At 54.2% G+C, this 14,816-nt stretch overlaps 5 protein-coding genes across 5 annotated transcripts; 1 reads left to right on the top strand and 4 right to left on the bottom strand.

Moving 5' to 3' along the window:
- Positions 1-2,533: 2,533 nt before the first annotated feature.
- On the bottom strand, positions 2,534-4,756 carry LMH87_000150 (uncharacterized protein; the record flags this gene model as incomplete). The annotated part of the gene is made up of 4 exons (XM_056198010.1): positions 2,534-4,107; positions 4,154-4,336; positions 4,385-4,580; positions 4,694-4,756. 4 exons carry the CDS (start codon positions 4,754-4,756, stop codon positions 2,534-2,536), a joined length of 2,016 nt encoding a protein of 671 aa, XP_056055000.1.
- A 698-nt stretch (positions 4,757-5,454) lies between these two features.
- LMH87_000151 (uncharacterized protein) lies at positions 5,455-6,798 on the top strand (the record flags this gene model as incomplete). Its single annotated transcript, XM_056198011.1, has 4 exons — positions 5,455-5,763; positions 5,817-6,272; positions 6,325-6,639; positions 6,736-6,798. The coding sequence occupies 4 exons, from the start codon at positions 5,455-5,457 to the stop codon at positions 6,796-6,798; spliced, it is 1,143 nt and encodes a 380-aa protein (XP_056055001.1).
- Positions 6,799-7,551: 753 nt separating this feature from the next.
- On the bottom strand, positions 7,552-7,983 carry LMH87_000152 (uncharacterized protein; the record flags this gene model as incomplete). Its single annotated transcript, XM_056198012.1, has 1 exon — positions 7,552-7,983. The coding sequence occupies one exon, from the start codon at positions 7,981-7,983 to the stop codon at positions 7,552-7,554; it is 432 nt and encodes a 143-aa protein (XP_056055002.1).
- Positions 7,984-9,818: 1,835 nt separating this feature from the next.
- On the bottom strand, positions 9,819-11,257 carry LMH87_000153 (uncharacterized protein; the record flags this gene model as incomplete). Its single annotated transcript, XM_056198013.1, has 2 exons — positions 9,819-11,125; positions 11,173-11,257. 2 exons carry the CDS (start codon positions 11,255-11,257, stop codon positions 9,819-9,821), a joined length of 1,392 nt encoding a protein of 463 aa, XP_056055003.1.
- Positions 11,258-12,685: 1,428 nt separating this feature from the next.
- LMH87_000154 (uncharacterized protein) lies at positions 12,686-13,042 on the bottom strand (the record flags this gene model as incomplete). The annotated part of the gene is made up of 2 exons (XM_056198014.1): positions 12,686-12,973; positions 13,037-13,042. 2 exons carry the CDS (start codon positions 13,040-13,042, stop codon positions 12,686-12,688), a joined length of 294 nt encoding a protein of 97 aa, XP_056055004.1.
- Between the last annotated feature and the right edge of the window lie 1,774 nt (positions 13,043-14,816).

Genomic DNA, 14,816 nt, shown 5'->3' on the forward strand with positions numbered 1-14,816 from the left:
TGTGCTTCGGGACAGCCTCCCGCAAAAGCTGGCATTTTGGCAGCTTTCCGTGTTAGTTAGCCCGGAAATCGGTGACATGCCGCTGAAACCACTAAAATAGAGCCCATGTCGGCAGGAGCCAGTACCGCAGATCGCCGACGCCACGCAACCCTGACCAGCTGAGTCGCCGGCTACGGGCAGCAGTGGGGGGTGAAAAATTTAAAGTGTCGCTGCAGCGAAATGAAGGAGCGCAACAATATCCTGCAAGAACATGTCAGTAGAATACGCGAATGAGGACGAATAAAAGCCGCATTCTAGAATGTCCTCTTACAGTTGCCTATTTCGTAGCCATGGCAGTGGTGGCTCGGACGATGCGAAGACGGCCAAGTCTCTTGTCTCACACCCCTCTGCCGACGGAGAAAATTGCACCTGGCTCGAGCGCCGCCTTCTAGAAGAACAATGGAGGCTGAGGCTCGCAGCGGTCCCTGACAGCGTATCGCCAAACCTTAAACCTCCGACTGTAATAATTGGTAGCGAGATGGGTCATTGTCGAAGCGTGGCCGTAAATATGATGTAGTTTGGAAGATGAAGATCGCTCGTTTGCTACCGGGCAGGCAGTGCGCATTCGCCACTCTGCTGCTTCTGTTTGCTCGCCAGGCCAGCTGCCAGCTGCCAGCTGCCAACAACCGTCAACTGCCAATTCATGCATTAATCGTCATCGGACATGGCCTCAGGCAATGAACGCATAATCTCCAGTATCATACGACTTATAGCCTCGTCTATGCACAATCCCTGAACCTTGTCGATTGCTGCTCTTCCGTTGCTTCGCAAGTGCGTCATGACGAGCATAAATGGCCAGTACATATAGAGGCCGTCGCAACCGAGCAGCCCTGCATGACTCCCAGTCAGTGCTCAAGTCTCATCTGCTGGCCGGCTACTGCCATCTTCCGCTCTGCTGCGGCATGTACGGATAGCAGGGGGGCTTCATCCGCTGACATCTTCTTCCAGCAGCGAATGCCGACAATGGAATGCCGACGTTAGATTGCCGCGGTGGCTTTTCAGCCAAATGGTCCGAGATGAAACACACTCCCTTGGCTGTCTGACTTGCTAGGAGAGAAGCGCCAGGAGCCGTGCCGTCAAGACATTCAACTCTACACAGGCACCAACTCTGCGCTGCTGTGGCTGGCATGTTGGAGCTCATGTCACTTTTCCGCTGACATATCCTTATTTGCTGGTCGCGAGTTCCATCGTGAGCCTGCAGATCCAGACTTGTACTGGCGCTAGTTCGTCCTGCGGAAATTGCAGCTTTGGTGTCGGAAGCGAAGCAATCGAGCCGTTGAAGACGCTAGGAGAAGCTCACCGTAACGATCGGTGATGGCGCGCAGTCAACTATACCGCTTGCAGGCTGCATGGTGAGGAAAAGAACGATGATCTCTCTTGTCCTAGCACGGGTTGCACCTGGCCCAGCTGGGTTCGCCAGCACGATGCCTGCCGACATCCGTATGCACCTCCCCAACGCCAGCCCAACACGCTATTCCCCGCAGGGTATAAGTCGAACGGTTGAGGAGATTCGTGTTGGCCCTACGCCTAGTTCGGGAGGCTCACTGCTTGCTTTTTTACTCGCTGATCAGCCAGAACGAAGGTGTGCGATGTTGACTTCAGTGGTTTGCTGCTGCACTCTACGAGACTAGACTCTTCGGCTATGAAGCACACTTCTCACCGGAACCAACTGACCGTTGGATCTTGCTCGGTGAGACGGCTGACCATAAGCTCTGGTTCCACTTGCGGCTCTTTCACCGAGTGTAACGTGGTAGGGCTCCCTCCGATCGGGCACTGTCTCCCTTGTGACGACAATGCTCGTACAAATACCGTTAAGCTACCCCTAGCTTCGTAGTTTTGCTTCCCGCGATGTAGAAATTAATATTCTCCCTCCCTTGCGTGGTCAACAGTGCGGTCATCTCCTCAATCGTGAGCCGGCTGTATTACCATGGGCGTTATGGCTGTATCGGGCGCGCCGGCCACGCTATAGACCTCGTGCGTTCGGTCATATCGGTGTCAACCGCTGCTGGTACAGATATCAGTTGCCACTTTTTAAATATCCAAACAATGATAAAGAAACGATGCTGCAGCCAGCACAGCTACTGTCATTCTAGATGTAGATAATGCTGATTTAAGACTCTCGAACTGTAAGGCTGCCTGAGGTATGGCTGAAACGAACGGGTCAGTCTGACAAGCCAACCCGCTATTGAATCTTTGTTTCGAAAACTTTGAATTTCCCTCTCTTCGTCGCATTCATTAACCAATGGGCCTATCGATTTTTAGCAAAGATATGGTTGTAAGAAAAACCACGAAATAGAGGAACCAATAAAACCAAACCACATTCCAATGCGCCTAATTAGCCTTGACCAAGGTCCCAATTTAAAAGTTGCCTGCAACGCCGCCAAAAAAGAAACAAAAATCCAACTTCAAGACATGGCAGATTGCATCTGCTGGTATATAAGGGATAGGGTTGGTGACAATATAGTATAGGAACACGAAATCGACAAAGACGGCATTAAATGCCAACGGCAATGTCCATGGGCTCTGGCGCCACCGTCGAGCCGTCTCGGTCTTGCAGTTCGCGCTCCTCCTCCATCAGCTCAATGATGCTGTCGAGGTTATTGTCAAAGCTCTCGCCGTCTTTGGGGTCCAGGCAGCGCTTGAGCAGCTTGCGGTACTTTTCAATTTTGTCGCCGACGCCCACCATGCTGAGAGCGTCGACGTACTCCGTCTCGGCCATGCGCTGCTCCGTGAGCATGTGGCTGAGCTGGCGGGCCAGGGCGAGGCGCTCCTCATACGACTCGTCCTGGCCGCCGCCGCCTTCGCCGTTGATGCGGCTCAGCTCGCCGTCGACGGCTTGCGAAATGTGCAGGCGGTTCTGATGGGTAATAAGCGACAGGACCTGGTGCTTGGCGAGATTGGCCTCGTTGGAGACCCTGGTGGCGACGTCGTCGGGTTCGAGCTGCGATTCCAGCTCGGCGATTTGCTGATGGGCAGCGTGGAGCTCCGTCTGCGTGTTGCTGAGTATGCGCTGCGCTTCCGTTTCCGCGGCATTCTTCTCGTGCCATTCCTCGTCGTAGCTCTTGGCCAAGTCTTGGAACTTTTCCAAAATGAGAGGCGAGATGCGGGACTGCACTGTAGTGGCAGCAGCAGACTGGAACAGCTGGGAAATCTTCTTGGATGGTTTGTCCGCGAATACGTCTTTGAAAGAAGCGTGTCTGTGCGAATCGGGAGCAAATGGCGAGGAGGAGCGCTGGGGCCCACGTTCCCTCTTGGAAGCATTCAGCTCCGCGATGAGATCCTCCGCTCGGACGCCTTCGTGGTTGGGAATATCAGTGGATGCATTGCGGCCTAACAAGGCTCGAATGCACTTGCGGGCATTTCTTTGGGTTGCCAGATGGAGGGCAGTGTTGCCGTCACTATCTTGGACATCGAGAAGCTGCTGGAAAGCAGTCTGCTCCATGGTCTCTTGCAGGCAATTGAGAATAATGTCTAGGTAGTAGCGTGAACACGATGGGCTAAATACACGACCATTCATCATGATGGCGGCGTGGTGGATAACAGTGCATCCAGCATTGTCTCGGGCCTCGGTGGTATCGAGGAGCTCCTTCATGACAGCAGGGAATGTCTGCTTCTCGTAGCAGTTGGTAAAGTTGACGGATCGCATAAACGGAGTCTCTCCGCGACAGTTCTTGACTGCAATGCCGGCATTGAACTTTTTGAGCTGCCTGACGACATCGACATCACCCATGGCGCAGGCCCAGTGGAGAGCAGTATGATTCTCGGCGTCGATGAGCCAGTTGGGCTGGAAGTTGGGCGGGGGATCGGGCTTGACTGCAGGCTGCTCATTCCTGGAGAGCAAGAAGTAGTCCAAGAGCTCGTCGCCATATACGGCGTGCTGCTGTTCCGTAAGATCTTGTAGATGTTCCTCCCTCTTGCGCTTTCTGTGGCCAGTAGATACGTGCGCCATGTCGTAGCGATCCTCGTCAGCCATGTATGACGCCGAGGCTATGGTGAGGTTGTCGGGCGTGTCGTCTTCACCCATCATCGTGTCGGTATTGTCAAAGTCATCGCGCACGGGGACAGAGGCTGAAAGGTCAGCCTGTGCATACGAAATGTAAGGTGTTTGACTTACTGGAGCCCCATTTTGGCATCGGCAGGGGAGGTTTGACCTTGGGCGCCTTGGGTTTGCTGGCATGTCGAGGAGCAGGAGGAGGACTCTCGTTGCCCGGGACATATTCGAATATGGGTCGCAGGCGGTCGTATACGCTGTGTCGCTGGGCGAGGGCCTCACCACTGTCTAGGGGAATCCAAGTTCCTATTTTGTGTGAGTCGTGCTTGATACTGTAATCCGTAAGGTACTGACCCTGGTATTTGCCGTAACCACCCTGAATCTTTTCATGCACATCCTTCTGAACGTCGCGCTCCAAGATTCTTGTTCGGGCAGGCTTGTCGAAGCCAGCGGCTTTTAAGATATGGGTGGCATTGATCCAATCATCATGTCTCCTTCGCATAACATGCTCCTTGAACTCGACGCCGAATTGATACTCATAGACGGGGATCTGGATATGCGGTTAGCGAAAATCGCCATTGCCAGGCCAACGCAGGGATGCTGGGCATTTGATGCCGATAATGAAGTTGAAAGCAGCGGCCGAAAAGGCTGAAAATTACTCACGCCACTGTATGTGGCACTGTAAATGCCCGGGCCAGTGGGAGCTGGCGGCGCAGCCTTGACCATTTTGTCGTCGCAACAGGGTTGTGGTAGGGCAATATGCGGAGGTTGGTGTAGCGTGCAAGTCGAACAATGGGCAGCAGGCGTGAGCTGGGAATGCGGCGCGCAGTCGAAAGAATAATGGCTTAAAATGCTGTTTCTGGGAGATGTGGCAAAAAGTATGAGATCGGTGCGCCGAGCATCAGGTGCTACTTCGGTCGTGATGCAGGGTTTGAGGTGGAAGCTTTACAAATTGCGGGCAGCACGTCGTCGACGCGGTTCAGCGAGGGAGAGACGCGCAGCGACGCGAAGTAAGTTTAAGTGGTTCGTGCCTGAGGCGTGCTGTCTGGGGAGCGCTGCACGTGATGTGACATGCAAGACCTCCTAAAGGGGCGGGCCGTAGCCAATGGGCCCAGCGCCAACGCGAGTGGCTCTTGGACGGGAAGCTCCCCTGGGCATGCAATAGGCCACGATTGATTCAGAGACGAGACAATTCCTGGGAAAACGACAAATTGTCCAGCGACACGGCCACTTGACCCCCTGACACCCGACTGCGACGACTTGCTTTTGCGACAATACCAGCAACTGCAGATACAGCTGTTTGCTGTAAGTGGGCGGCAAGCTCCCGAAAAGGCGGGATACGCTCTTAGCTCCAGGTCTGGTGGCACGCGCAGCAAAGCAGCAGAGGAATTCTGGGACTGGTATACAACAGACACGACGGCAAAATGACGGAAAATTTACACAACGCGCCCATCGTGCTGGACAATGGATCGGGGACGATACGAGCGGGCTTTGCGGGCGAAGACCTGCCCAAGTGCGTGTTCCCTTCGTGGGTTGGGCGGCCCAAACACCTGCGCGTGCTGGCGGGCGCGCTGGAAGGCGATGTGTTTATCGGGCAAAAGGCAGCGACCGACCTGCGGGGCCTGCTAAAGATTCACTATCCGCTGGAGCACGGCATCGTGACGGACTGGGACGACATGGAGCGGATATGGGAGTACGTGTACGGCGAGGGGCTCAAGACGCTGAGCGAAGAGGTGCGTGGATCTCGGCAACGAAACGGCAACGGCAGACAGCTAACACGCAGCAGCACCCTGTCCTCCTCACAGAACCGCCTCTGAACCCCAGAAGCAACCGCGACACGGCCGCGCAGATTCTATTCGAGACATTCAACGTGCCGGCGCTGCACACGTCGATCCAGGCGGTGCTGTCGCTGTACGCGAGCGGGCGGACGACGGGCATCGTGCTGGATGCGGGCGACGGCGTGTCGCACGCGGTGCCGGTCTATGAGGGGTTCGCGATGCCGAGCAGCATTCGCCGTATCGACGTGGCGGGCCGCGACGTTACGGAATACCTGCAGACGCTGCTGCGCAAGAGCGGCTACGTGTTTCACACGAGCGCGGAGAAGGAGGTTGTGCGGTCAATCAAGGAGACGGTGTCGTATATCGCGCCGGACCCGAGAAAAGAGGAGCGCGAGTGGCTGGGAGTCAAGGCCAACGACTCCAAATACGCCGAATATACGCTGCCCGACGGGCACAAGCTCAAGGTAGGCGGGTGCGTGGCTACAGGCGGTGGGAACCAGGACTGACGTGTAACAGATTGGCGCCGAGCGATTCCGAGCACCCGAGATTCTATTCGACCCCGAAATCATCGGCCTAGAGTACCCTGGCGTGCACCAGATTGTGGTGGACGCCATCAATCGGACGGATCTGGACCTGCGCAAGTCGCTGTACAGCAACATTGTGCTGTCGGGCGGCAGCACGCTGACCAAGGGCTTCGGTGACCGTCTGCTGACGGAGCTGCAGAAGCTGGCGGTCAAGGACATGCGCATCAAGATTTTCGCGCCGCCGGAGCGCAAGTACTCGACGTGGATCGGCGGCAGCATTCTGGCCGGCCTGAGCACGTTCCGCAAGGTATGCACACACACACACACACACACACACACACACACACACACACACACACACACACACACGTTTATTTGTAGAGGCTGTACTGACTAGGAGTAGATGTGGGTGAGCATCGACGACTGGCACGAGAACCCCGACATCATTCACACCAAGTTTACGTAAAGAGGAAGGAGGTGGTGCTTTCCGTGGCCGGCAGGCCTTGTGAGGAAGAAACTCTAGAGTACGTGGGTCAAAAGCAGTGCATCCAGCAGCATGTATTGGACGAAACGACGTAAATGTACATTTAGAAAGGATGTGTAGGCACCAGGAGACAGGGGAAGGGTGATTTCTGGCGAGGCAAAAAATAATAAGATACCCTGAGTTGCAAGTGGTGGGAAGTGAGACCCGTCTGTCACTGTAGGACTGTGATGGAGTCAAGACGGCATATGTCAGTCACGGCAGCTCTGGCCAAGCGTTATGCAATGTTCACGTGAATAAAAGGAATGGCTGCTTTCTTGGCGTATAATGACGCCATTGAGATATAATATTATTAAAAAGTGTAGGTAGGTGTTTTGAGCGTCTATGTAGGATGGCAACAGTATGCGTGCGCTTTGCGTGCTACTGGAGCCCGACTCCACCACGCCCGTACAGTGTGTGTGTGTGTGTGTGTAAATGCAACAAGTAGGTAACTTTTTGGTTTTCCGAGCCCAACGCCATATGCTTAAAAGAGGAAAAGAAAAGGGAGGATTTGCTCGACATGTTCCCCATGTCATCCAATCATACAATTGTCGTAAAAAATGAATCCAAGAATCGTGATGCAGTATCGCTGTCCCGTATGCTTTTGTGCTTGATGCTCCGTTTGATAACAGCTTCCCTGAAACCGTGAAGCTTGTCTTCTAAGAGTACAAGGGCAGTCGCGTCTTGTCAGAGAGATGATCAAGAGCGGGAGAAGCTGCCGCTGACGCGCGAGGCCCAACCCCGCGCCCTCTCCGCGACGCTGCTCGCGGCGCTACTGCCGCTCAGCAGGCTCGCGTCGTCGTCGGCGTCGCTCGCGCTGCTCCCGGCGTAGGCGTAGGCGTTGCCGGCGCCGCCGCGACCCGCGTAGCCGACGGGGTGGCGGTCGCGGGCGGCGGCGCGGCGCATGTCCTGCTGGAGGGCGTGGGCGGCCGACGAGCGCGCGCCGGCGTCGAGGGCGCGCATGTTGCCTGCGCCGCCGACGCCCGAGGAGACGATGCGCGGGGTGCTGCTGCTGCTAGTGGTCGATGCAGCGACGGGCTTCTTGGTGGTGGAGGGGGAGGAAGAGGAGGAGGGGGCGAGGCGGTGGGTGTTGCCAGCGCCGCCGCGGCCGGTGAGGACGTATGAGGGCATCGTGAGTGTTTGTGTGTGGGTGTGTGTGTGTAAGTGGTGTTGGTGTAGAAGATGGTATCGAGAGACCGGTGTGTCAATTGATACGGTGCTGGTTGTCTTCAAAATAGCAGTGTCAAAGAGTATGATGGACGTAGATGTTTTGCGTTGTTGAAAGTAGAATCGTGGACGGGCAAGGAAATGGTCTGGCGGGAATCGTCGTCGTTATGAACCAGGGCGACTTGGCTTGGGTCATGCCCACAGAGGTGGTCGTGGGGGGCCCGCAGTAGCTGTTTGTTGGCGGAGCCTGCCGAGCCCCCAAGGTCTGATGACCTGCTGAAAAAGAAGATTTTTTTTTTTTCGCCCGCCCACTGGAGTCTGTCATGTACCTTTTCAGCGCTCCATCTAGCGTCAGACCACTGTAGGTCGCATCCACAGGTACATCCCACTTGGCTTGGGCTTGGCTTATTACGTTTTTTTCTTCGCTCCCCATCGCCTGGCACCTGGGTTTTGGCCACCACGATCCCACGTTGCCCGTTTCCAGGCCAGACGCTGGCTCTCGACCATGAAGTGGGACGGACCAAGCAAAACGCTGGGCGGCAGCACACGCCTTGTTTTGAACATCATGCACATGACGGACAGTGCTGCAATTCTAGAACCACCTACCCATGCACTCCCCCCCCTTCCTGGACGGCATTTGTAGTTTTGCTATTGGCAACGCTCAATCGGATCGAAGGGGCCAAAAGTGATCAGCCGCAAAAACCATTACGAAATGCCAACATGTCTTGGCTGGGTCACGCGGGGGAGGGGAATTCGCCAAAGCCGAGAGAGAAGAAAAAAAGGAGGGGCGGCAACAGTCACTGCGGCCTGCTAAAAAAAGCACCTGGGTAAATGTGATGATGGTGTGCTGATCTAGCGTACCTTGCAGCAGCAACAGGCTTAGTACTGGTACAGCAGCAGCGGCAGTCTCGAGCTGCCATTGCTTACGTTTTGTCTTGATTCTGACAATGCGTACATACAGGCTGTACTGTCAGTCTGCGTCTCAACTCTGGTCATTCGTAAAGACGCGCTGATAAATTCTGCAATTGCACCAAGCCTCGTCTTGCTGCAGCTCTCTCAGGCGAGCACTGCAACAATCCACAGTCCACTTCCGTCTGCGCCCCCTGTAAAAATTCTTTCCTGACGCCTTCGACACGCAAAACGCGGGGAAATGGCACGCCACAGCCCACTCCGCCCCCCACACTGGCTGCATGGCCAGATGACCTTGTCTGAATACACGGCAAAAAAAGTACACAACAACACAGCGGCAATGTACGTACCAAATATTACGTATATTACTGGTACAGGAGAAGCGAGCTACGCTAGTCTTGTACTGCTGCTGCGTACCCAATTCGCTCCATGATCGAATCACAGGTATTATGTACCTATCCACATCAGATCGACGGGCTAGAACACTCAGTGGCAGATGCCAACGTCCGCAACGCCCTTGCTCATGTAATACGATTTGATGATGCTCCCTCCCGCCAGTACAAGATGTGGATCATGACTCGACTCGTCTTATTGTCATGAGCATGTTACCCTTGCTCGACTCTCGTGCTGCGGACGACACGACAGCCAAACCACTACCTCTTCCATTGACGGAATTGCTCATTCACTGACACCTTGACTGACACATTTACTTGCAAATCAGAAACATCGAGATCAACTTCTATTTCATGCTTTCCAGCCTGACCCTACAACGCCAATTATACTAAGGAAACGAAAAAAAAAAAGAGCGACAAGTGATGCAAAAATACTGCGAAATGAAATGAGCCAATTTGCCCATGTGCCCAAATACGAAAAAAAAAAAAAAAAAAAGACTAAATGCCCACGCTCATCCAGCCAAACATGCCCAGCGCCGCGCTCAGCAGCACAAAGGTAAGGATGCCGGCTCCCGCACGATCCGCCGTCGTGATCGGCTTCGGCTCCTTGTGGTACGCGTTGGCCTGGCCCACGCCCGCGTTGACGTCGCTCTTGGACGTCCCGCCCGTGTCCGCCGTCACCGCCGGCTTCGAGTCGGGGTACAGCAGCGACACCATGGCCGCCACCGCGTCCATCTGCTGAGCCGCCCCCGAGTTGCCCGGGTCCGGCGCCTGCCACACACCAGACTGCCAGTAGAAGCCGCACTGCCGCGCCTGGTCGCCTCCCGTGCACTGCTTGATGCACGCCGCCGCCGACTTCTTGAGAACCGGCGCCACCTGGTCCGCAATGTACGGCGCCATCTGCGCCGACGCCGCGTACCACCGATGCGTGTAGCCCTTGTATGACAACATGTCCTGCGTGCACGTCTTGACGCCCTCGCATGCAGGCTCGTACGCAACGTCGTCCTTGGGGAAAAAGTGTTCCAATCCGTGCTTCAGCAGACCATCCAGACACTTTTTCCACTTTGCCGCTCCTTGCGTGTGGTTGTACATGACCGCGCAGCCTTGCAGAAAGACGGCATTGTTGTACGAGAACTCGACCTTGTTGATATCGGTGCAGTTGTGCTCAACGTGACCACCGTCATAGATGGCGTATGTTTCGGGGTCGATGTAGCCAACGCCCTCGACCCAGTCAAACGTCTTTTCGGCCCAGTCTAGGTACGTCTGGTTTCCCGTATAACGGCCTAGGCGGGCACCCATGTTGAAGAAGATGCCGTTGGCAATGGTGTTTTTATAGTCGTAGCCGTTGTTGGCAAATGGAATCTGCCATCGGAGACCGCCGTTGCACTCCTTGTCGTGTCGGTCCGGGCTGGCCTGCGTGTTCCAGACAGCCTGGGCCAGGCCGAGCCACGAGGGCTTGTCCGAAGGCGGATCGGGAAACTTGACCTCGGCAGCCAGCATGGCCGACATGCCCCAAAAGCCCTGGTCATCGTTTCCCAGCGAGGCCGTGTAGTTGTTGGGCATGTACGCCTTGTTCTCGCCGACCTGGAACTGCATCGCCTGCATGACCCGGTCGTTGTACGTTGTGTCGCCTGTTACATGCCAGTAATCGATGAGCGTCCCCCACATGGCACCTCCAATCCACCAGTAGTACGGTCCAGCCGGCGGCGGACCGGGGAGAATACCAGGTACCTGGCCGGGCTCGTCTCCGTGGTAGTGCTTGAGCAGATCCTCGGCCATTGTGGCCGCGCTCTTCTTGATCGCATCTGGGAGTGTTAGAAGCGGTGCTGCATTTGGAATGGGACATGCATACCATCGCTGTCAATAGAGTATGTGTTTTGGCCGCTGACGAGCGACAGCAGCGCTGCAGCAGCCGCAGCGCCGGTAAACGTCTTCATAGTTGTGTAGAGAAGTCTCGATTGTCGACAGTTATGAAGCACAGCTTCAGTCGGGAATGGAGGTCGACGGGTTCGAGGGCGGCAAGGGTGCCGTGGTGCGATAGAGAGCGATGTGACGAGGGCTGATTCGGTCTGTCAAAGAGGGTAGAAGGACGCGGCAATTCGACAAGGGGCGTTTGCACGTTGCGCAATGCAAAAAGAAGGGATGGCGACAAGCGCTGACAGAGCAGGCTCCTGGTAACGAACGGCAGCAAGTCGCGACGCCGGGTCGTGATGCTGGATCGAATAACGAGGGGAAGCGGCTGCAGAAAGGGTTGGTGTTTGAGGATGAGGACTGGACGAGATGATCGATTGTGCGAGTTGTAGGCGTGGGATGGGTCGACGGGGTCGTAGCGCTCGGAGAGTGCTAGCATCCGGTACCTGAGGTGAGGTGGACAGGGGAATCAGATGCCAATCAGCAGAGGCGGCGGGAGCCAATCAAGAAAGGAGGGACGGGAGTGGCCAGGACTAGGTATTGCTAGGTATGTACCACTGTAGGTACCAGTATTGGCGCCACTCGGCCAGCTTATTGTTAGGTACTTTTATTCGTGCTCCTACCAGTACGGATACGGACTACGGATACCGTCAACACATGCAGGTTACAGGTTGTCACAGGATTTTCTTGGTCGATTTGCAGCCGTCTTGGAGCATCTAGACTGATGCTTGTGCGAGACCAGATGGCATCGCTACTTTATCAACGTTACCAGCAAAAGCATTGCATCATGTCACCTTTTTTTCAATGCCGCCCTCGCATTGTTCCCTGGTGAGCCTCATACCAGCGACTGCGTAGCACCAACGCTGGCAGGGAGTGCTCCACCCGCCCAATCCATTGAATCATTGAATCAAGGCACAGTGCCTGACTAACGATCCCCCCCTGAGATGCGCCAGCCACGCGTCGTCGCTGCCACCAGCAAACTCTCTTGCAACTTTCATGCTCCTCAAATCCCCTCCTTGTCGCCAAGTCAGAATTCAGAGAACATCCTCCAGATCTTCCTCTCGGCATCTTGCCAAGTTGCTTGGCCCCTATTTCCCGCCGAGGACCTGCCAGTGACCCCGATCGTTGCTTGGCACGGGGCCACTGTTGGCATTCCAAATTTTGCCCAGCCGCCAGTGAGGCTGTGCAGAATTGCGAAACAGCTGCCAAGTGTTGTAGGCACTGCGAACCATTTTTGGCTTCTGCGGAACACATTGGAAGAAGAGCAGGGATTTTTAATCAGAAAGTTTTCCATTTTATTAATAGTAAAAAAGCAATTGCTTTTGGTGCTCTTTCTGCGGATGTTGCGGCTGCTAGATCATGCCCAGTAACCGTCAAAGCCACCCATACAAGGTTCAAACGTTCAAGGACTAGGACATATTCCCCGTGTCTGTTTAAATTCACTCCCTTCCGTCTCATTCAGCGGCCTCCTCGCCTTTGCCATTTTCCACCTCTGCCTTGCAAATGTTACCACACGGCACAACAAGAACGCAGGCGCAGTCCCTTCGGCAGAGATCCAGGTCAGTTACAATGCCTCCAGAACGACCACACCGAGCCTTTCCATTGTGACACTCCCGATCCGCGGCCTCGGTTCGACACTCCATGTCGAAACGCGTGATTGGCACCCTAGGCTCAACGTTATCGGTTGGCGCCGAGGTCACCACCGAAAGGGCAGGGAGTACCGCCGCGAAAATGTACGAAGCCTAGAGATGAGCAGCTCGGCTTGGTAATGATTCTTTTTTATTCTTGGTCGGCGTCAGTCGTACCTTCATTTTCACCTCGTAAGATGTTGCTGTATGAACACTGAAGGCAGCAAACAGTTGTGTCCGATGCTGCTAGTATGAGCGCAACAACGGCACATTTATACCTCTTCGCTACAGGGAAGATGCATCTCATTGTTGACCTTGAACCGAGAGCTTAAAGGGTACAATAATAATGCCAAGGCGATTCTTATCATACTTCTTACCTAAAAATTGATCCCTCGCATCAAATACATGTTTGATAGAGTGGCTGGATTCGGTTCCGCGCATGATATACTTGCCAGTGCCGACTAAACGACCTCTGATATAACTAGTCACTTGTATTAGGTAATAGTTGGAAAAAGTACCAACCACAGCGGCTGAAGGAGGCAGGGCTAGTCCTTTCAAATTATTTGTTTCTCAGTGCCAAGGCAGCCGTAGATGACGGATACATTGATGAATTGGCTGGCTTGATGGTCTAGACCTGCACGTATACATTGCAGCCTGCATGCTGCGGACGAAGGACACCGCTCGTGCGTATCTACACGCGTGGCCAATAATACTGCATTTGAATATGGGAAAATATGAGGCTTCTCTGCAGCGGACGGTCCTTTTGTTCGCTTCATGGCTTTATCCAAGTCCTATGTCACTGGCTGAGCCGCCGGTGTACGCCACGGCTGCCAAGAGTAGGATCGAGGAGCGCTGGGCATTTATTACCTCGCTATGCAGGACATGCAATCCATCAAAACAACTAACAAAGTATTGGAGACTATAACTACTTGAGCTTATGTGAAGCATAAACGTATTGCCGCATCTTGAGTGCGGACTGCAGCGAGCGTAGCGTGCCGCCCACATGGTAGCTGCGTGTCGATGATCGCGACGACAGGGCAAGGCACAGTGTTTCTCAAGAAGAAAATAGAGTATGACTCAATGGTAGTCTAGAAGAAAGTGCGCTAATTCTGTCAGTGTGTAGAAGTTGCAATGCATTGTCGTGCAAGGCTAGCGATAGAACTTCGACCACACACCATCCCAGCAAGTTCCAGCATGTAGCAAAAAATGTAGGAAAATAAAGTTACTTTTAGTCTGCTAGTACAAATATTTATCTATTTATATGATTTCCCTGTTCTAGCTGCCGGGTCAGAAGACGGACATGTGAACTGCTACCTCGCCCGGTTCTTTGGTATTGTCAAGGAAGGCGCTTTTCGCACCTCTGTACCTCCCTCGCCTCTACACCCACGCCCTAGATATTTTTCACATCTTCTTATTCATTTAATTACTCTTCTTTATCGCTGCTAAAAAGTTTGATATTGATCATAGAGCTATAATTATTCCTACTACTTTATTCCTTTAATTCATCGGCTCCAAGCGGCACATTTTCATTCGCGGCCGCCACAAACGCCTTCCACGTTTTCGGCCGTACGTGAGCCTTAAGCCATTCTCAATCTTGCGGATGACTTCTCATGTGTTCAAGCTCTTCCGGCAGAAGAAAAGATAGTCAACGCAATTTCCATCGTACAGTTTCGCGCATTGAAGGTCGTGGCCGCTCCCGCCGCTGATACGTAAACGGAACTTCTTTTTTGAGACAGGCCTGGATCTTCACGTCCCTTTCATGCGTCGGACATGGTTTGCTTCGCCACTTGTCAGTTGCGAGGCCGGCAATTCTAGTTTACGAGGAAGAAGCAGCGCCGATTGTCCAGGGTGCGGCACCTCCTGTGCGTGCCTTGCTCGCTCATACCTCACAGCGGCTCGATAACGGGAAAATTGATCAAGAGAAGATAAAAAAGAATAATGTTTGTCGCGAACTGGA

Source organism: Akanthomyces muscarius, chromosome 6 (genome assembly GCF_028009165.1).
Source record: "Akanthomyces muscarius strain Ve6 chromosome 6, whole genome shotgun sequence".
Taxonomy (NCBI): domain Eukaryota; kingdom Fungi; phylum Ascomycota; class Sordariomycetes; order Hypocreales; family Cordycipitaceae; genus Akanthomyces; species Akanthomyces muscarius.